Below are 23,346 nucleotides of genomic sequence, written 5' to 3'. Positions count from 1 at the left end.
AGTGGTGACATATTTCTCCTTTTCATTTTCCCCACAGGGTAAGCAAAAGATGATTCCTAAAAGCATCACCAGCATTACTAGATTTTTATTGGAAAATGTATATAACTTACAAGGGAAATATTTGGAAAACAAGTTTCATACATATTTATTCTAAATATGTAGAATAAATATAATCATAAACCACCAACCTAAAATCATGTTTCATTTCATTACACAACTATTTGAACACTGCATACCTTTCATTATTAATATAAAGTGTACTGCCCTCAAAGTCAAGATAAGGCGAGGAACTAAATAATATTAAATCAAAATTGGAGCACCTAAACTAGAACTAGTACCAAAAAAAAACTGTTTACCATAACCGGAGGTGTAATTAGGGCCCCGACGACCTCTGCCTCTTCCACTATAAGACCTAGAACCTTGTACAGAAGAGACGGTACTTTCATCAGTGGCATATCCTTTCTCTTTTTCAGGCCCTCTGGTGGAAGAAGGTCTGAAACCCATACCAATCTGCCGTAGCTGTTCATCAATCTGTAGGCGTTCCATTCTTAGTTGTTCTACTTCCTATAATCAAAACAATAAAGAGTAAATCTTATTGGTAACTTTTTGTCTTCTTAAAGCCTAAAACTATAGCTATACTACCTACCAATGACAGAAGCTATTATCTTGGGGATTTGATCAAGTACAATTGTGTTCCTAGTAAACACAATCTGCAAGGTCACTTGCTGATTAAACTCACCACACATTTACTGATGCCTTCGTGTATGCTGAGTGCTATAGGCATGCAATGTAAAAAACAGACAAGGACTCTCCTCCTTCAAGGGGATGTTTGACAAGTGTTAAAATAACCCATTTATTAAATAGCTAATAATTACACAATGTTACCAGATTTAGCTCTGAATGAGTTAAAACTCTGCTAAATGAGGTTCGGGTACCATTTATGAGAGGTACTACTAATAACCTACTTTCCTATCAAAACAGTGACACCTGAGTTGTGACCCAGATGAACTAGTAGGCTTGGTCATTCAGACATTGAGGTCATTACAGGGTGTGAAGGTAAGGTGTCTAAACAAAACTCTTGGCTTCATAAAAGTTAGTGGAGTACTGGAAGGTAAAACATGGGTTTAAAATGCCAGCCTGAATTGAGACTTATATAAAGATAAGTTTTAAAAGAACAGAATGAGATTAGCAGGAAAACTTTCAAAATATTAACATAGCAGCAACGATATGAATGACTAAAAGGAAAACATACTAACTAGACAGAGCTGTTGAGGATATTACTATACTCTAAACAAGAGAAACATAGCAGGAATAAAAGAGGAATAGTAGAAAATAACAAATACAACTTTTAATAATTTATGTGGCATTTCTTTTCTAAAACTCTTGCTCTTTATCAACTCAAACACACTACATTAGAAACAATGGTTAAGAATTATCAAATGTTGTCTATGAGAATAATGCATCTGATTCAGATACTTGTTACAAAGAAAGCCTATCTTCACTCCAATTCTGTACCTTGTTTGGATGTAAAACATCAAGGTAAAAACAAAACAGCTCCAGTACAGAATGTATAGGTACATAAGTGATAACAGTGTTCCTATAATTTAATAGTAAGGAAAGAAATGTAAAAGTTCAGAGGGAAGGAGAAACAATGTGCATGAGGCAAATCACTTTATTATGGCAAAGAACATTTTATTTCTAAATTCTCATAAAAACAGGGCATATCTGAACCTAAATTAAAAATATATAAATATCTGAAATTTACTACAAATATCGCATTAATTTAAAGTTTAATGTAGGGAGCAACAATGGTATAAATGTGAATAGTATACAAACCTTTAGATAAGCAATATGATACTCTAAAAGAACTTGCACATTTCCGATGCTTTCTTTAGTGCCAACAAATACAAATGGAACCATTCCCTGTAAGAAAACAATGTCCTCAAGCATTTAATATTTTAACAAAGTTCTAGCTTAAATTTCACATACCAGTATATAATTTGCAAAGTTTTTCTAAAACACACAGCAATTTATATCTATTAAACTTCAAGATTTAAAAATATACTGCTAAAAAAAAAAAAAATCAATATAATTTGAAATAACTTGTCATATTTGCAATACAACTTAATCATAGCCATTCTGACAGATGTGAGGGCTATCTCATTTTTGTTTCAATTTGCATTAATATGACAATTAGTGACACTGAGGATCTTCTCATATGCCTATTGGCCATTTTTATGCCCTCTGTGGAGAAGTGTCTATTCAGATTCTCTGACCACTTTTTAATTGGATTGTATGTTTTTCTGATATTGAGTTGTATGAGTTCTTTATTCACCACACTATTGTCGGAGTCCATGGCAATTTTTAAATTTGTAATTCAATCTAATTTTCTAAGTATACAAACCAACTTTTAAAAAAATTTTCCTTCAAACTGGCATGAATTTACAGACTATGTATCACATCACTTTAGCAGTGATAGGTTATCCCTATAATGTGCGCTCAGATAACAAAACGTTCAATGTCTGTGTGTTGGAGAGAAGGCTTCCCGACTATTAACATAAGTATCACCTACAGAGTATAAATACTTACACAAAATAAAATAAAGGTATTACTGATAAGGGCATACCCTTAGTCACAGGTATTACAAGCAAATCAGAAGATTAACATAGACCTGGTTTACTTTACTGAATTTCAAAAGAGGAAGCCTTTTTAAAAAGTGGGAAAAAGGAGAATTAAGATAGCTTATCGATGATTTTTTCTTTAAAGAAATACCCTTCTAGCTTACTATTGACTTAGGAGAATGAGGAAAACCTAAAATAAAGTGATCCAACTGGTTTCCGTGTCTCTTCTTATCATCTTGATTTTACAGAATAGTTCCTAAGTTATAGAATTAAGTGTAGGTTAAGAACCTTTGATTCTGTATAAGAAACTACTCTGTGACTTATTTTCAAACTAATTTTTTAAAAATTTAATTGGTGAACTTTAGATATGGGAAATTAAAACAGAAACACACCAGGGCAGATGTTAAGGATGCAGCACAGAGCACAGCCATCATGGAGCTTACAGAAAGCTACAGTGACTTTGAAGAAGTAATTACATCTATGAAGACATGAAACAAGGGAATCTAACTTAAGCTTACGAGTCAGGAAGTCTTGATCCTGTCCTCAGGAATTCACAGGAAGATGAGAATATGCAAAGTGAATGGGGGGTGGGGGCGCGCTCAAAAATTTTAAGAACAAACTGTATTTCTGGGACTATACTGTTTATTCTAAATCTGTACCTTATTTAATGCTTATTAAAAATTAACTTTTAAGAAAACCCAATTTTATAGTTGAGAAAACAATTTGCCCAAATTCATAAAATTAGCCAATTTCATATCCAATTACCCAATTCTAAATAACATTCACTTGTTAATTTCCAGAATTTATGATAAGGCATAAAGATACATAGAAGTCCCTGCTCTAAAGGCTATCACAATCTCAGAAAACATACTAAATATTCCTATAATTTCATTGTATGGCCATTAGTGATATGACAGAATGTGAATTACACCACCCGAGATGTGGAAACTTAGGGGAATTCATATTATTATTACTGTTAGGGGGTTTGGGGGGAGGTGTAAGAGGGTATAGGGGAGATAAATGGTGATGAACAGAGACTTGACTTGGGGTGATAAACATACAACAGTGTACAAGATGATGTGTTATAGAATTGTGCACCTGAAATGTGTATTATTTTGTTAACCAGTGTCACCCCAATAAATTCATAAAGGGGGGGAAGAATATTATTACTGTTATTTAAAAGTAGATGTTAAAAATAAACAGGATTTTACCAAGTAGATAAAGGGAAAGTCATTCAAGAAAGATGATCTGCAAGGAATAGGAGAAATGCAATGCCTTGACCCTGAACTGGAGATATTACCAGTAGTTACCACCAAAGAAAAGAAGAGATAAAAAAGTACATAATTTAATGGCTATTATAAAGTCATAATAAGAAAAAAATTTGAAGAGTAAATAATTATTACTGAATATGTGAGTTCATCTGTAAAAGTTTTCTCAGTGAAATTTCTAATTTTTAAAATTTGCTAAAAACTGATTACTTATAGATGGCACTGAGACAACCAACTAGCACTCAGAAAAAATAAAGCTGGATCCCTGTTTCCGACACATCACACCAAAAAAATTTCAATTTGCACTGCAATTTTGTATTTAAATGTGCTAAAAATTTAAGAAATTATTTTTAAGTATCAGTTTATGTCAGGTTTCCTAACCTACTGAGTAAAAATTTACAAATAAAAAAACAAAAACACAACAAACGCGGGGAAAAACCTATGGACTAAAATATAAATGGATTTCTGAATGATCTACGAGTAGGAAAGACCCTAACAAACATGACACAAAATTTACAAGTCATGTCCTAAAGCAAAGTCTACAAAAAATTCAACGATATAAAAATTTCAAATGTCTGCACATGAAAAAAAAAAAAAATCCAAAGAAACAAAATATTTGCCAAGTATATGAAAGGACTAACTCTCAAAATGCAAAAAGCTCTTATAACACAGTAGAATAAAAAAAAGACAAAAATATACAAAGGACAAACAAGCTGTTCACAGAAATATAAAAATGTCTTTTAAGCATATGGAAAGATAACATGTACGCCTTCTGGAATGGAACAAATTAAAATTTGATAGAATCAATATTGGCAAATGTGTGAAAAAAACAGATACATTTCCTATACTAGTGGAGGAAATGTATGGGAAAATATAAATGGATCTAAATATTTAAATGCCATATAAGCTTTGATCTAACAAATCCACTTCCAGGAATTTACTCTGCAGTCACAAGGGACGTTTGCTGCAAAATTGTTTTTAATAGCAAAAGAGACATGAAAAGGCAACTGACAACAGTCAAAAATCTTAATAGGCAGGATGGAGAGAAGAGAGCCATGGAAAGGACATAGATACACATTTACTTTTCATACTATACCCTTCTGTGCTATTCTAACACAAGCATATTTCTATTACTATTAAAATTCTAACCTTAAAGAACCTTAACTAATTCGAAGTATTCCTCAAGCGCCTACTCTACATAAATTCACTGTGCTAGGGAAAAATGAAAAACAAAAATGAGAATTCAGATTTGACTTCTTGACCTCAGGAGTTTATGACCTGACTTGGAGATATAAGATAAACCAGAAAATATAAAAGAAAGTCATTAAATAACCTTATTATACAGACTCTATTATACCGACAATAATTGCTACAAATACAGGTGGGAAAGGTCATTTCAGGCCAGAGATGAGTCACCAAAGACTTCAGAGAAAGCAAGTTATAAACACTCTCCAGTGGATTTAGACAGCTTTAACTGTGAAATGGTGGCCTGAAATAAACCAATACCAACCTTCAAATTTGTTTTAACATGAAATGTTTTGAAAATTGAAAAACTCTATATAGTATTATAGATTTCCAGCTTCTCTTAACAATATCAGAAGATATAGCAACACAATGGGGCATTCCCACATGTCAACCAGGTTAAAGCTGAGGAGCATCTGTTTCTTTTATAGAAAGATACTTGGGTGCCCTACATAATCTGCTTGGTTTCTGTAAGCATTTAAATTTAACCCTAGCACAGAAATGGCAGTAACAATGACCAACACTACAAAATGAAAAGTACAAATTTTTATTTATGAAGGATAACTAGAATTCACTTGCAACAAGGTGGTAAATATTAAAAAGCAACTGGGCTAAATCAAGCTAAGGGAAGACCAGATATTAGTATCAACCTAAGAAATTTATACTTGAGCTGTTTAATCGACTTCGCCAGTAAACGGCTCAGGCTAATTTTAAATGGTGGTGATATGCCAACAGATCTCCACTATTTTATATATTAAGCATAAAGGGGGAGGGGAAAGCGCCCATAATAGTATGACACATTAATTTTATTCCTCATCTCAAAGGCATCTTAAAGTCATAAAAAATGGCTGGAAGGGAAGGAGGGCTTGCTTAAGAATAAGTAAAAGTTACTTGAGATTTACAGCAATTTTTATAACAGTGTAAGATGAAATCAATCTGAGCCACAAATGCTCATATGTATAATACTAAGTCATTTATTCTTCCTCATTTGTTTTTGATGGTGTATTTACCTCCACATTCTAACTACTTAAAATGAATAAAGGAGTGGCTATCTTTGCTAGGCATCTTTACAATATCCTTAATGTGAGGCTATTTATACAGGCAAATTGTCTAGTTTTTTGTTTTTATAAGACTGATTCTCTCCAATGGGGTAACAAACTCTCCAAATAGTTATCTATTGTGCAAAACTGGAGAAGTTATGAGTGTACTGCTAGAAGACAATTTGGAGGAAAATCCTTGCCTTATATTCAGACATACAAAGTTTAAGTCAACTATACAGAGTTGACTACTGAAGTCACAAAGGAAAGATATCCTGAAAGTTATGTACAAGGAGTAAAGAACAGCACTGTAGACAAAATATCAACATGTGAGAAGAACCACTGAAAAGAAATTTCAGAAAGTTCATATCAAAATAACATAAAAGCTTAAAGAGTTGAATTAAGAAATAGTCAGTGCTCTCAAATTCTATAATAATGTCAAGGATAATGTTACCAAGAATTCCCTTATAAGACTGTTTTGTTGGGTATCAAATTAAATAGCTTTACATTCTAAATGCAAAAAAGAACTAAGATTATCAAATTGAAGCCTTTTATTAAAAAAATTAGCTTTTGCTCAAGTACTGTAAAATCAACCAAGAACCCAGGGCCCACAATTAAAAGATTACTTGTTTCCTAAGTATGCAAAGAAGTATTATGAGGAAGAGAACTTTTTTTAGAAGAAAAATCTATTGCACCAGAGTGTAAGCAGCTGAGTAGATATCACTTTCTAAATAGCTCGCTAGATATAATTTCATAAAAACAATTTCCAAAATATAAAATAACATTAAGTCAGCCAAGAAAAGAACATGAAAAAAAATTAGTTAATTAGGCCAATTAAATTACATCTTAAATACTTACATCTTCTCTAGGTAGTTTATTTTCATTGTCTCCTTCAATTCTCACCCGAACCACACCAGATTTATCTACTATTTCTTGAATAACTTTGCCATTTTTTCCAATTACTTTTCCTTAATAAGAGAAAACAAATATAATGGTAAATTAAAAAACAACACTGCTATACTTTCCAAATAATTTATGATTTGCTATCAAATTATAAAAACCAAGCAATGCTCTACCTTTGTACTCTCATTTACCTCAATCCCTACAGACTAGTGAGAAATTTTATCACTGGTCTGAAACTTCCTTCTCTCCAATATGCCTAAGAATATCATTAGCTGGACTGACAATATTGCTCACAAGGGAAACATTCTCAAAATCTAAACATTTTTAAAGATGTTCTACATAGTTTTTATATTTTTAAAATACCAAGGCCAACCCATTTCAAAAGCTTGTATACATAGAGGCAAAAAAACCTTTTATTTTGGCATTAATGATGTCAATTTGTTTATGTTTATAATATATTACATGTAATTATTCAAACAACAAATTCAATCTTGATTTTACTTTCAAGTTTCCATTTGTTCAAAAGATATGTGTGACTTGAAGATGTAACTTTTAAAATGAATAGTTCCTTCACAGAAATTAAATGTTAATATTTAATAAGTAAAACATTTTACACCAGTAAGTTTTTAAAGTACTTTACAGCTATACAAATACATACAGCATGTATATGGTATGCTGTCTTCCTAGGTATGAAATACTATAAAATGACATAAAATCCAAATTATTTACTTTCTCCACACTTAACCTCTAAGTCTGTCAGTATCCAATAATTAAAGTATCCAAAAATTAAAGGACAACCTAAAAAGGGAGCATGAAGACTTCTCTTCCCATTAGGAACTTATTAGTTATAACATATATTCACATAAAATAATAAACCAACACTGGGCAGTGTTATCTAGGATCAGCATATTCAAGTAACCTTCACTATATGAAATGAATGTATCCCTTATAAAGTTAACAGCAACACCATATTTGTTACTAAGTAAGTCCCTGTTATTAAGTCCAAATCCACTTTTTTTTTTTTTTTTACTTAATCAGCAATCTATTTCCACAATAAATTAATTTTGGTTGAAAGGGGTTAAAATGGAACTTTTCCTATTGCATGCTTGACAGCAGTTTCCATTAAAGAATGAGTAAGGGAACAATGACAACAGTAAGCCAGTCAATACAGCAGACACTATTACAGGATTTTCTATCCCTATTTTCAAGCCTCCTTCCCCATTAATAACCCTAAATTTAAAAGCAACAGCAATTGAACAGGTAAAAAAATAAAATAGAGTAGGTCAGGGAATTCACATGTCTTCTCTGAGCAGCCCTAGCAGCAGCATATAAAAGCAACCTTCATTGTTAGCGAAGCTCAAGCAGCAACTTCATCCTTGACCCTGCTAAAAATAAGCAAATATCTTTTCGAAATAACATAAATCAGGTTGATATACATAACCCCCCCACCCCAATCTTAGCTCCTTTCTTTCTGTGAACTGTATCAGTGGTGAGTGAACATCCATGACCCTTCTGGGGTCCATGGCAAGGACCTACCTGCAAATTTTATTTAGTCCCATCAGAGACCGTCAAAATTTTAATTGATCATTTCCACAGTTTAAATTCCAAAGCATATTGATAAACTGAAGCAGACCTGTAGTATAAATTTAGCATTGAGCAAAAATGCTGAAGGGACAGAGTAGAGAAGTGATTAAGGAAGGCTTCTAGGAGGTGAAATATTTTGATTAATTTTCAAATCAATGTTCACATAATATTTTTTCTTTTGATTTGGGAGGGGTGGGAATGGTCAAGTTCTAGAACTCTTGGAACCTAAATGTGTAACGGAATCCTCTCTGGAACTTACCCACCAAGTAGTCCTCATTCCCTTTTACTCCTCAGTCCTCTTTTTTCTTTCACTTGGACTAAGAATGTATTACTTTTCAAAAGTCTGCTTCACCCATAAAACATTTTGGAGGAAAATGTAGTATTATTATACACAACAACCAATTGAAATCTTTATACTTCTTCTGAAAATTTCACCAACGTATAATAGTTGCTGCTAATGTATATTTCCTAAAGAGTACACAAATAACCCAAATCAAAGCCAACCAAGACAGGTAGAAGAAAAAAAGAGACATGACAGGCAAGGACATCATTGCACAAATAAATAAAGAATCAGAGAACTACAAATATTTCCAATTTCCTTACTTCTGAAATATCTGGAATTTTTACTCAGAATTAACACTACCACAACACTCTAAAATTGAGGCTGTCTTCTATAGAATTGTTGAGTTGGAAAGAACCCTGATTCTCTAGTACGTAACTCCACCAAATCATTTTTACAAGCAAAGAAATCTAACTTAAATTACACTCTATAAAGCAGCAAACCAATGTTAGTTCTGATAGAATTTAAACAAAAAAGGGGATCATTTTCAAAAGCAGCTTTCTTGTCTATGGTGATTTCATATGACAATAAACATTTGATAACACTTTGTATCATAACATTTATTAAAATTAGTCTACAGTGAACAAGTGATTTCCAGGAACAGCTTACTTAACTGGCAGTATGGTGTAACTATCCAAATTCCTGTGTCATAGACTACTGTACCAGGGCATACTAGTTGTATAGGCCAGAAAAACATTGTTATATAGTGGAAGTTTTTCTTTAACCTTTCTCCCACTGTTTGTTTTTTACAGAATTTGACAAATAAAACACAATAGCAAAATCATTTCCAAAAGAAATCATTTATAATTAGGGCAGAATAGGCCTAATTATAAATGGAGACCAATGGGCTCTCACTATTTCAACAAGGTCAGAAACGAATGAGATGCAATAGTTGACAAAAACTCATCTCCCCTAGTAAATTTTGTAATGTTTATTTTTTATATTAAACTTCTAAGATAATCACTGAGTATTTAACATGTGACAAAAGCTTTCCCATTTGTCTCAAATAGCATTTAAAAGGACAGACAGCACAGATCTACAGGATATTAATAACAAAGCTATTAAACAACTCACTCCAAGCTATAATGCTCACTTAACTCCAGCCTCAAAATTTTCTGTCACAACTTATAACCCGTATGGGTACAACAGTTTTCATTAATGGCATCAAAAACTTAACAGTAAAACCTCCTCTCATATCATCACCATCCTCCTCTCCTGCCCATGTACATTTTACTTTACTTTACTCTATATCTTTGTAAAAAACCAATCATTATTTATTCAGGGTCCACTGATAAGTTTTATTATTTATTATCATACTGTTAGTTCACTCTTACTTTCTCTTTTGCACTAAACAAACAAAATTATCACATCTTCTCAAAAAGTGCTGATAATTTTGATAGACGTGAATAATAAAAAGACATTAAGTGAATGAGAATAGTAAGAAAGAGCCCAAGGCATAAATTGGCTTAAGAAAAACTGTAATGGCAAACTGCTATTAAAAACCATGGGTCTTATTAATGGGTTACCCTGTACAGAAAACATCTTTACTTTTTATCATAACAAGATACAAGTCACATACAATGTTATTACTGAAAAAATAAAAACAAGTATGATTATCCAAATACTTAACTGTAAGTAAAATATCAGATAACAAGACTAATTTTCAATTAAGTCACTGTATGTAATTAAATAACACTTGACTTCTTTAACATGTAGTAGAAGTACCTACCAACAAGATTTCTAGGAACCTGAATAAAATCTTCCACAAATTCCAAGAAACCTCTAGCCTTTTTTACAGCATCAGCACTCTGGGAGGGGAGTAAGGGGGGAGAGAAACAAAGGGGAGGGAGAAGGAGAGAAACAAACATGAAATAAACCCTAAGTAAACCCCACAATCCAAAACAAAAATATGAGAAATGAGCAAAATTTGAATAATTATGTTCTAGTAACAAGCTCAGCCCACGAGAGTGACATTTCAGGTCAAACAATTCATGAAGTGCATTTTTAAAAAAGTAATCATTAAAAGGCTAGAAAAAAGTACTATTAGAACATAAACATGCTGGACATCTCTAAGGTCCCTTTTCAGCTTCTCAGGAAATTAGCAAGAGTTTAACTTATGTTAGCCAATTATAAATGGAGCCCAACGGGCTCTCACAATTTAAACCCAGTAAAATATATTTATTTGGTCCATTCTCCCATGTTGAATGTCCCTAGGTGAGTATTAAAAACAAATTGTTCATACTGTCCATACTGTCTGCATTTTTTTCATTCTCAAGATTAATGATTTAAAAGGCTGGTTTTGCAGAGATGCATTAGAAAAAAACACCTATTAATAACATCATTAAATTCCTCATTTCTAATGGGTACAATCTGAAAAGACTGAAGGATGGGAGAAGAGGGCTCCCTAAAGGGAATTCACAGTTCTCAGTAACAGTTAACTTCCACTTTTACTGTTCTTTAATAGCCACAGATCAATTGTATTGTGAACTCATATCATAAAACATATATAATAAAAATTTTTAAATGTATCTATTCCTCATAAATTATAAGGTAAGCACAATTATACTTTCCATTTACAACGAGAAAAATTATGCAGGGAAATTTGGTAATTTTCTCCAAGCCCACTCAAAGTGGTAAGACACAGAATTCCAATTCAGGCACTACGGTTCCAAAGCCTTTCATCCTAATTACTCTGTTATACTGCCTACTTCTATTCTAAAAGTTCAGAAATAAAAATCAGGCCTCTAAGTCAGATTTATGACTCAAGCTTTCCATTAAGAGCTATGTATGAGCCTGGCAAGAGTGGCTCAACAACTGAGCATCAACTTATGAACCAGGAAGTCATAGTTCAATTCCCAGTCAGGGCATATGCTCAGGTTGCTAGCTCGATCCCAAATAGGGAGCATACAGGAGGCAGCTTGATCAATGACTCTCTCTCATCACTATGTTTCTATTTCTCCCTCCCTCTCCCTTGCTCTCTCTGAAATCAATAAATATATATATTTTTTAAAAAAAGAGCTATGTATGAAAAGCCAAGACTTGAAATTATCACCCTCCCCCCTCCAAAAACACCTTATCCATATATTCTAATGTGAAGCATAGTCTCAATGAAAACTTTGAATTACTTCTCAGATTATTTCTATCCACACAAATTTTATTATCAGTGACAAAATATTACCTAAATTAAAGTTCTACCAAAGCTGTTTTATTTTATGTTATTTACAACTGTCAGTGCCCAACACATGGTAAGCAAGCAAAAAATATTTGAATTATTTGTAATGCACATAAAACTTAGTAAACCCAGAAGCAGCTAGTTAAGAAACTTCTGAAAATAGTACACATTACTCAAAAATCTTTCACTGCCTCAAATAATACAGTATCATCTTCAATCCACACGTATATATGTATAATGATTACTAGGCTGACTAATTTTAAAGTATTTTCACTGAAAAACTGAAATTCCAAATGTTATCAAAGAATAGTTAATGTTATAGCAAAGTTATCCTAGATGAGAGACAGGAAACAGCTTACCTCTCCATAAATTCTAAATGTTCCAGTATCTTCATCTAGCTCAATAGCTGTAACTCCAGGAACCTTCCTAGCTTGCTGTATGTTACTACCATGTGTTCCTATTGCCAGGCCCATCAAATCTTCTCTCACAACAAATTCCTCATGAAAAGCTGCTGCAAGTTGTTTTGTGCACTAGTAAAAGAGGTAAATTAGAATTTATTATAAAAGATCAAAAACAGAAATGGTTTTCTGTACACCCACGTTCACAGCATTAGTCACAAGAGGCAAGAAGTGGAAGCAACCCAAATATGCAGACTGATGAATAAATGAACAAAATGTGATATACTATACAATGCAAAATTATTCAATCTTAAAAAGAAAATGCTGACATGCTACAATGTGGATAAACATCAAAGGTATTGTGCTTAGTGAAATAAGCCTGTCACAAAATGAATAATGCTGTATGATTCCATTTATATGTGGTACCTAGAGTAGTCGAATTTATAGAAAACAGAAAGCAGAATGGAAACTGCATGGAGCTGAAGGGAAGGGGGAAAGGGAAGTTGTTTAATGGGTATAGAGTTTCAGTTCTGCAAGATGAATAAGTCATGGAGATTGCTCAACAATCTGCATATACTTTTAACACTACTGAACTGCACTTAAAATGGTTAAGATGGTAAATTTTATGTTATGTCAATTTTACTACAATGTGAATAAAAACAAACAAACAAAAAAACCCCTAAGGAATAAAGGAAACTTATTTGGGTCATATAATGGAAGGGGGGAAAATGGTTTGATGAGTCTATTTAGTCAGTCACAAAAAACAGTAATTCTAAAACAATTTTCCAGAGTAATTGAGACAAGCAGTTCTCCAATTCAGATGATTCATGTTTCAAAACTCATTCGCATATCCCATTTGTAACTTTTAAATTAGTAAGGGCATTCACACAATTGTCTTAAAGATGCCCCAGTTTCTCTAAGACAGTGTGTATTTGCATGTATATTTGGGGGAGGGTAGGAGGAACAAATCTCCCAGCGATGAATAGGAGAAAACAGGAGTATCTTAGGGCAGGGTAGAAAAGCAACAACAGGCTCTTTTTAAAAACTATGTGCTGTGTGTCCTACTCTTCTCTTACACAAGAACTGTTATAATAACCTAGTTACTACTGTAAGTGTGTTGTGACCAACACAGGAAGGGAAGTAAAAAAAAAAAGGTTAAGAACAGAGTAAAGAAGAATCAGCAATACAGTTCTGGAAATCCCTAGTAAGTTTCTAAGCTCTTTGGCATCTGTAATCTAAATCCTAACAAGAAACTCAACAGGCATTTAGCAAATAAGGCTATAATTGAGAAAAGTAATAGGAAAAAAAAGCAATTCTTCTAAGGATACGACTCCAGTTATTAGCCACAAAATAGATCCTAAGTTGCCTTACCTAACAGTCAAGTCATTTTGAGCAAGGGAGCTTGAATATATTTAGGAAACTGGGACACAAAAAATACCTTTTATGATTAAACTCACTTCTAAATGCTTAGTGGCCTCTTCATTTCTGGACATAAGCATCAACTTCGTACGAATACTTCGTAAATGCATGTCACTTAAAATATTTACTCTCTTCACAGTTGCTTCACTGGCAGACTATAAACAAACAAATTAATCACTCAAAAACAATGACTTTTCACTACAAACAGGACCTTCACAATAAAGCCTTCCATGATTCTCATCAACTACACCTCTCTCCTCACCTAACACAAACGCCCCTCTTCCCAGAAGCACTCTTACTTTCCTTTCTGAATTCCCACTGTATTTAATTTTGCTATTCACATTATGATTGGTGGGAGGTCCCAAACCCCCACACGTTAAGAATAAAATGTCATATTAAAATTCTTCCTTACTTCAGAAGATAAAAATTTAACATTTTATAACTACGAAAACTTTTTCTCCCACACTGTATTAATAAATTCACTATACAGAAAATTAGCCTTTATTTTTTTAAATATCTAATTACAAAATCTGTGCAATATCCATTAACTACTTAAAATATGGAGTTACCTTACCAGTATCATTAGCTGTGTGGTTTCTGGATGGTAAAAAATTCTGCATGCTCCTACTGCTTTCTTAAAATCTTTATGTGCATTTTCATTAGCACACCTATGGAGACATTAATTCATGTGTAAGACCTAAATAACAGATTAAATTTAGAGGGCAATTATAATACAAACCCCAGTATTTCATTTTGATACCACCCATTAAAACTTTTGTTGATTAAAAAGATTTTCTATAAGAAGTTTTTGGTTAGGTGTTTGGGGAAAAAAGATTTTTGTAGCATTTTAAAAAATCTTCTTAAAACACAAAACAATTCAATAGTAAAGAAAATTACTCACGCCTCTCTCAAATCTTCAGGAACATCCACTGTGCATTTAAAGAAGGTATTTTTTTTGACAGTTTTATTTTGATTGACAGGCCGAAGTCGTTCAAATGTGACTATTTCATTGTAAGTGGCATCACAAGCAGCATATTCAATGACATAAAACTAAAAGACATCAAAATACTTTAAAAATCCCATCTGAGCAAAAATAATAAGCTTTAAATGAAGTTCTAATTACCTTGCTCAGCTTAAATAGTAGACCCTCCCCCTTGTGGCACAAATACTAAGCACAGCTTAGTTACATCAAACTGATTTTCCTAAAGTAGATTATAGGTTTTTATAAACATGAATCTTAGTAGTCCTCACATGCTTAGGGTGTACCTCTAGAGAGCAGCCTTGGTGTTTGCAAATTGAGAACACAAACAGAAACGAATGATGATGAATTTCTGAAACGTGTGACCAATTATTTCTAAAGTAGGCTTTTAGAAACAAAACAGAGTTGGAGTAACCTTTACAGAAACGAAGAGTTGAGGCATTTCCTTGGAAACTAGTCACAAACCAAGTGTTAACATCACTTACTTCTCCTTTCATCATTCGAACTTTAGCCAACCACCATCCACAAGGTTCTTGGTCATTTGCTCGTGAATATACCTGAGAAGGAAAAAAAATGCCTTCAACCATTCATCCTAAGATATTTCAACCTTGTAAATAATGACTTATTATAAATGCCAAGTCCCATTAAACTTAAGAATAAAAAATGTTATTGTACTGAAATTAATGGGCTAAACATAGTTTAATAAAAGAATTATGTAAGCCCGGCCAGCGTGGCTCAGTGGTTGAGCATTGACCTATGATCCAGGAGATCATGGTTCGATTCCAGTCAGGGCACGTGCCCAGGTTGTGGGCTCGATCACCGCAATCGGGGAGCAGGAGGCATGAAGACAACCAATGACTCCCTCATCACTGATGTTTCTATCTCTATCTCCTCCTTCTCCCTTCCTTTCTCTGAAATCAATAAAATATTACGCACACGCACACACACAAAGAGTTACATGAGCCTAAATTTTACTACTGAAAAATAAGATAACCTTTTTGGGCAATTTTCTCCTCAAAAAACAAATTCAAATTCATGAGGGTTTACTAAACAAATACTAAAGAAATGATTCTTACAAGGTAGTTTTATACAGTGTAAAACATAGTTTAGTTTCTGTCACCATTGTTCATCTTTAAACATTGCATTTTGATGGTTCAAGTAGCAGAAGGATAAGCTAGAACTTGAGAGAGATGTATTTTAAAAATCTGATGCCTGGCCCTAGCCAGTTTGCTCAGTGGTTAGAGCGTCGGCGCCAGGACTTAAGGGTCCCAGGTTCAATTCCGGACAAGGGCATGTACCTGGTTGCAGGCTCAATCCCCAGCCCTGGTAGGGGCGCATGCAGGAGGCAACGAATTGATGTGTCTCTCTCACAGGGATGTATGTCTGTCTGCCTGCCTCTCTCTCTCTCCCTTCTACTCTCAAAAGCAATTGAAAAAATATCCTCGGGCGAATATTAAAAATAATAAAAATAATAAAATCTGATGTCAGTATTTATAAGATGCTCAAATCAAGAATTGTTTTTCAGAAAGTGATACACTCTATTTTAAAATTACTTCAAGAATATGACATTTAGATCCCTTGCTGAGGAACCTACATCAAATGTACTAAATGTTTAGCTGGGGGGAAAAAAAGTCACATACATTAGTACACCTAGCAAAGTACGTATCTTATGACACTTCCTATCTAAAAAGTGTGTCTTATATGCTCTGTATTTATAATTATCAGGTATTTTTTAACATTACACATTAGAAAATTTCCATTAGGGATTATAGTTATTTCTTATGATATAGCAGCTTTTCAAATGTATTTTCAATACATGGAAAACTGGGGGGTTGGGGGCTAAGATGACTAAGCTAAGGTTACCCCTACAGAGGTCGCCAAAGAAATCTATCAATACCAGTTAACAGCTACCTGTGAGATAAATGCAAACTGTTGATAAGTAAATAGTTTTGAAAAGCTTGCAGCTTCTATCAAGGTGTTGTGAGAGTGATTTTGGAAGCAGTGGAATATTGAAACTGTAAATGAATAAGCCAAAACCTTATGATCAACTTTACTGTACACCATTAGAAAAAAACTGTGAGAAAGAAAAGATAAAAAGAAAAATAGGCCTTTGTACCAATTAGGCTCCAGAGGACTCAATTTTAACTTTTGCATTTCTTTTATGAGGAAACCTATTTTATGACTTTTATCCTTTCTCACTGGTCTTCCAAAAAATTAAGAAATTGTTTTATTTTTTAAACAGAATAAAAACTATCTGAAAATTAGTATATGAGTCCTATGGGCCCTTTTATAAATCTAAGGTGGAATCTAGTGGTCATATTTTTCCTTTCCCTTGAAACACTTTGCTATTTCATCATTTCATCATCATCATTCAATTACCTCCAACTATAATTTTTAAAAAATAAAAAGAGCCCGGCCGGGCGTGGCTCAGCAGTTGAGCGTCGACCTAGGATCCCGGCGATCGGGGTTCAATTCCTAGTCAGGGCACATGCCCGGGTTGCAGGCTCACAGCCAATCAATGACTCTCTCTCATCACTGATGTTTCTATCCCTCTCCTCCCCCTTCTTTCCTCCCTGAAATCAATAAAGATATATTTTTAAAAAATAAATAAATAAAACAGAAAAATGACGGTATTGCCAGGAAGGATACAACAGTAAAATATATCACTATTAATGCATCATCCTCTAGTTTACTGCATAGTCTTTCAAGAAAATATTAAGAAACACTAGAAACACCATTCTTGTCTACTTTTGGCTACTGCTGAACAGTTAAGAATTCAGAATTTTTATTTTCAACCCATAATTACACAGAAAAAAATTTACAGAAGAAGGACTTTCATGATTATTAGAGGAATCAGACTGGAGCAAAAAGCCAACAGCACTCCAGATTCTAATGATCAATGTGAAATTATCTTATAAGCAGAATCTCAGACTATGAAGTCTTCAAATGACAACATCCTAGATCAACACCCCCAAACAATACATTCCTAACGAAAAAAAGGAAATTTAGTATTCTCACCCAGTTAATCATTCAACTGGGACTCCATTATACAAAATCCTGCAACAAGCATCTGGACCACTCCTGTTTTTCTACAAGGACACATAACAGTACTGTTTCATCTTTCATGCCTGCACACCAAAATATACTCGATTCAGTTGGTAAGTGGCCAAATGCCAAAGGCAGATGTGTATACAAAGATGACTAGAAAGAAAGAGCTGAAGAAGAAATGCAAAAAATTCAGTGGATTACTCAACCCAATTGGTTAAATATGAAAAGTGTTGTGTGTTTTTTTAAAAAAAAGGTGTAATTATAGCAAAAAGACTATGCTTTGTTCAATAAAATTAGAAACCACCAACAGTTCCAAATATTCTTAAAGTATTACATTCTGACAATTCATGTGTAAAATGAACCAGAAGAAATAATAAACTAGAACTTATTAGAAATGTATTTTAAATTTGATGTCAGTATTTATAAGATGGGGGATGTTTGGGGTTTATGTCTGACAGCTGATGAGCAGTAATATTTACGGAACTTTACTCATTTTAGGCATATGTATTATCAAAACCAAGAAAATATGGAATACAAAGTTGAATTTGCTATGTTTAAATGCTTATGAAAATTATATGTAAAATGACTTAAAAATATTTTTTAAACCAGTAAATATAGCCCAAATGATAAAGGATGACTATTTTCCCTAGTATACTGTGGATTAAAAGAAAACCCTAAGGACAGAAGGTTCTTGCCAATTCCAAGCACTACTCAGGAAGGCAGTTCATCTAGATGAAGTTTCTCTTAGTGATCTATAGTGAATGAGTGACTCAAACTTAAATGCTAAAAACAAACAAACAAACAAAACGGGTCTTAAAACTACTTAAATCCCTTTGTTTTAATTGTATTTTGGCCAAAGCATAACATTCTAGGAATCTGGCTCGCTGTGTAAGCTTATCTACAAAAAAGAGAATAAACCATTCTGGACTGCTTTGAGGCCTTATTTCTCACTGAACACTGAAATGCTGTATTCCATTTTATACTTACATCCATCTCTGTAAATCTCATTAACAACTTTATCCCTCAAAGACAAAGCCACTCTCATGAAGCCAACTATGAGTCTGGCTCCACTTAAGTGCTGTGGGTCAAATCATATTCTTGATAAAATGTACTGTATCTCATACCAAAAAAAAAAAAAAAATCACTTTAATAACCCAGAATTAAAACTGTGCCCTAGTGTACTGTGTTCCAAATGTTGATTACTAAATTTATGACTACATCATTGGAATAAGAACACCTTCACAGAAATTCCCCTTCTTTAGATTTCACTTAAATCTCCAAAGTATTCTAAGGGAGCAATTCACACTCTAAAGCTATGGCCCTAGTTGCTTTACCATTGTTTCTTCAAATCCAAAAAAAGCTCAAAAAAGCAGACTAAGGAGTGTCCATGGGAGACCTAAAAACACAAAAGTACTCAGATTGAAAGTTACAGTTTTATGGAGTGAAGGATGGAAAATGAAGACTCAAATTCCAAAAGCCTTTTTAAGGATTCTTTCTACCAAATGACTCCAAGTCAAACCTTATTACAAAATAGTCTCCAAACTATAATACACACCAAATTGTAACTTAAATGAAATTCCAGTCGGATGTTGCTAAGTATTCATTCAAGTTAAAAATGTTCAACAATGCCTTTCAAAGTTACAACAAAATAGAGATAATAAACAACACTAGAGAGAAAATTTACCAAACTATGAAGAAAATTTCTGAATAATGTTAAGCACTAAACTGAATAGTTAATCACAATGACCCATTTTACAACATGAGATAAATTTATTCCCCTGTATTCACCATTTCATCTCACTACAATCTATGAAGATAAAAAAAAAATGTACCTTAGAAAAAGCAAGCTTAACATCTAGAACACATTAATGTAATTTATCTACCTGTACAATATTATTATCTCATTCATATTTGTGGCTGATACACTAACAAGTGGGTTTCATAAGTCTTAAAAACTGACCATTTTCCAAGAGAAAGATGTAACAAAAATAATGTGCTCACATCTTTTTTTTTAAATGTTTGAGCATTTCCCAAGCACTAAGATTAACAATGGGCTTGGTATTATGAGAACGACTAATTGCAGAGAGCTAATATTTTCAGATTGGTCGCAAAGATCAAACGGACATTTTTAAAGGTATATGTAAACAATACGTATATATATTTAGCTTTCATATAAATAAAATACTGAATTTTAAAAATTGTAAGGTAAGAGTGTCCTATCTCAAATTATTCTTACCCCTTTTATCTACTTTCTCTCAAGGCACCTATCCCAATGTTACAATTAAAATATAAAGGTGAATAATCATGTCTTATAATCTGCCATAAAAGACAGGACAAAAGGCGTATGTCAAGAAACAAAACTTGCCAATTCTTATTTCAATTGTGAAAAAAACTTCACAATTCAAAAATAATTATCAAATATGTTAAATACAAGAAGAAAACTTTGAAAACCTTGTGAAATTATACACATTAGCTTGGGTTGTAAGGTTTCCTATGTAACATACGTGTGTGTGTGTGTACACTAACTTGCTAAACAAGGCAGGTATCTATAATAAAAGACAAAGCACACCTCATGTGAAATCACTGGAGTAATTTGTACTGCCCTTCCAATATCCCAGAACATTATTATATTCTATAACCAGTTCAAGAGAATCTAAGGAACTCTTCATTTTCCCATTACATCCAACTTTGTAAGCTGAGTATTATTTTCTTAGCAATATTTAGTTAGCAAAATCAACCATTAAGCAAATACTTAATTTTAGACCTTTCAAAACCAACTTTCTATTATAAATTATAGTGTCTCCTTGAGGCCATCACTTGATCATGAGACTAATTTATGTTCTGTAACTTCATGTAAGCCTCATAAATTGGCTGGAAAGACAAACCTCAAGTAGCCAAACATATTTTTAAAGTAATAAAATTTCAGGGCAAACCATATGAAATTATCAATATTCAACCATTCCTGACCTAGAAGAATGAAAATTTTATATAGCCAAACTAAGTAAATGCCTGAAAGAGCTCAATGGAAAGCTCTCTCTCCTGTATCACTTTTGTACTAAATGTAATAATGGCCAAATCAAAGCCACCTTCCCTTCTTCAAAGAGAAGGGGTACCAGAGCTGCAAAAGAACAAAAGAGTTCTAAGTCTAGCATAAAACTGACAACATCCTATAAATACAACATGATATATTAAAAAATAGCATTCAGGACAAAAACTGAAACTGGTTTATCAGGTTCTCAACCTTCAAGCTTTATGACCTTGGAATGGTTAATGAAGTATTCCTAGAGTTTAGAACAGGCCCTCAAGAGATTATTGTGTTAAATGGAAATAATCTGTTTAAGAAGCCAGTTAGTTATGTTACATATACTAGTACTATACAAGTGTCAGCTGTTATTATTGCTATGTTATGCTATTTGTGACTAGCAGAAAGAAAACAGTGGCCAATGACATAAATTAAAAAATTAATATACTAAAAATAATATACCATGCCGTAAATTACCAAGAGAAAAGTATCAAATTGGATTAAAAACCTATATACTCTTGGGGGGAGGGGGACACAAACCTGCAGAAATGTATCAGAGGCCACACACAAAAAAATTGGCAGATCTGAAGAAGCAAACCTAAAACTTCTTGATAGCCAAAGCCACAGAATATTACATTGTCTGGGAGAAAACACAATATATAACATAAAAATTTATCCATAAAATGCTAAGATTGCCTACATCAAAAACTACATGCATGACAAAAAATAAGACAATTCGAAGAACAAAAGGTTAACAGTCAATGAGCTAATTCAAAAGACACTCCCGTGTGGCCGGGCAGGGCTCAGCGGATGAGCATCGACCTAGGATCCAAGGGGTTCGATTCCTGGTGGGTGGCATGCAGGAGGTAGCCAATCAATGATGACTCTCTTATCACTGATGTTTCTGTTTCTGTCTGTCTCTCTCTCTCTCCCTCTCCCTTCCTCTCTCTGAAATCAATAAAGATATATTTGAAAAAGAAAGAAGAATGTGTTAAAAAACATTCCGTATCACTAGTGATGATTAAGGAAGAAATGAAGAATTGTAAGACATCAGCTTCCTTCTACTGGGTTTATATAACAGATTAATAATAACCCAGCCAGTCAATCAATGAGGAAACAAATACATTCAAGTGTTAGCAAAATTAAGTGGTAATTCAAAAAGCATTTTTAAAGGACAAAATGGTACATTTTGGTACTACCAAAATTTTAAATAACATGCTTTTTGATTCAGCAACTGAACCACTTAGACCTGTATTACCACCCTATCTGGTTTGGCTCAGTGGTTAGAGCGTCGGTCCACGGACTGAAGGGTCCTGGTTCAATTCTGGCTAAAGGCACGTACATGGGTTGCAGGCTCAATTCCCAGCCCTGGTCGAGGCACGTAGAGGGGGCAACCAATCAGTGTCTCTCTCACATCAATGGTTTTCTCTCCCTCCCCCTCCTTCCCTTCCAGTCTCTCACAAAAGCAATGGAAAAAATACCTCCAGGTAAGGGTTAAAAACAAAACAAAACTATTACCAGAAGAAGATTTACATAAAAGACCATTAATTAATTCTGGCTTTTTTTGTAATAGCAAAAAAATCTGTCAATTTCAATGCGTCTAATTATGACACATCTGTAGAATACGGAGTATTATGGGGTGGTTAGAAAAAATGATGTAATCTGTATGTTTAGACATGAAAATGTCTGATATCCTGATTAACTGAAAACGAAAGTAACAAATATATAACATATTCTCATTTTTGTAAGAGACATGCATACTCTTTATAAATGCAAAAAAAAAATTTGAAGAGACACTCAACTCTGGTAAATGATATCTAAACTGAGATGGGCAACCAGCACACCTACACACCACACTAAGAGGGAAGATTCATATTTTATGTTATGCAATGGGGTGGGGAGGGCTCTCAAAATGTTATTTGGTTCAAAATATAAAGTCTAACAACCATAATTCCTAAACATTCCAGGTCACATGGAGAGATTCCTGACTACTGGTGGCCAAACAAAAACCAATAAAGGTGGCAAGATTAACTTTTTAAAGCTTCTTTATGTAAATTTTCAAGGGAAAAAAATGACAATAACATCTTAATTTCAGGTATAGATTCTCATCATTTTAAGGAGCAAATTTCACCAAGACTGAACCAAAAACCAATCTGAAATAAACCACTCTGATCATCAATTTCCAAATGGGCAACAAAGATGGTCCAAAAAATGGATAAGGCCTTCCTCACCTGAGATTGGGGAAAGTACACTGTTAACATTCTCAGTGCTCCACCAAGTTTTTCCTTTTATCTATGCCTTTAAACTACCAAC

At 33.4% G+C, this 23,346-nt stretch overlaps 1 protein-coding gene across 6 annotated transcripts in view; it reads right to left on the bottom strand.

Annotated features, from left to right (window-relative positions):
- The window catches only part of FXR1 (FMR1 autosomal homolog 1), a 56,694-nt gene that overhangs the window by 11,245 nt on the left and 22,103 nt on the right, over nt 1-23,346 (bottom strand). For 3 of the 6 annotated variants that reach the window (XM_081137843.1, XM_081137844.1, XM_081137846.1), the window contains exons 4-13: nt 15,449-15,520; nt 14,886-15,034; nt 14,559-14,652; nt 14,023-14,139; nt 12,527-12,697; nt 10,725-10,803; nt 7,027-7,136; nt 1,837-1,923; nt 507-564; nt 357-419 (exon numbers count right to left, since the gene is read on the bottom strand). In XM_081137843.1, coding sequence (XP_080993969.1) covers nt 357-419; nt 507-564; nt 1,837-1,923; nt 7,027-7,136; nt 10,725-10,803; nt 12,527-12,697; nt 14,023-14,139; nt 14,559-14,652; nt 14,886-15,034; nt 15,449-15,520 — 1,000 coding nt within the window. Of the gene's footprint in view, nt 1-356; nt 565-1,836; nt 1,924-7,026; nt 7,137-10,724; nt 10,804-12,526; nt 12,698-14,022; nt 14,140-14,558; nt 14,653-14,885; nt 15,035-15,448; nt 15,521-23,346 lie in introns of all 6 variants that reach the window. The other 3 variants (XM_081137841.1, XM_081137842.1, XM_081137845.1) reach the window with 1 other exon arrangement.

This window comes from Miniopterus schreibersii (genome assembly GCF_964146895.1).
Source record: "Miniopterus schreibersii genome assembly, chromosome: 5".
Classification (NCBI taxonomy): Eukaryota; Metazoa; Chordata; class Mammalia; order Chiroptera; family Miniopteridae; genus Miniopterus; species Miniopterus schreibersii.
This window is presented reverse-complemented; position numbering and strand designations above follow the sequence as displayed.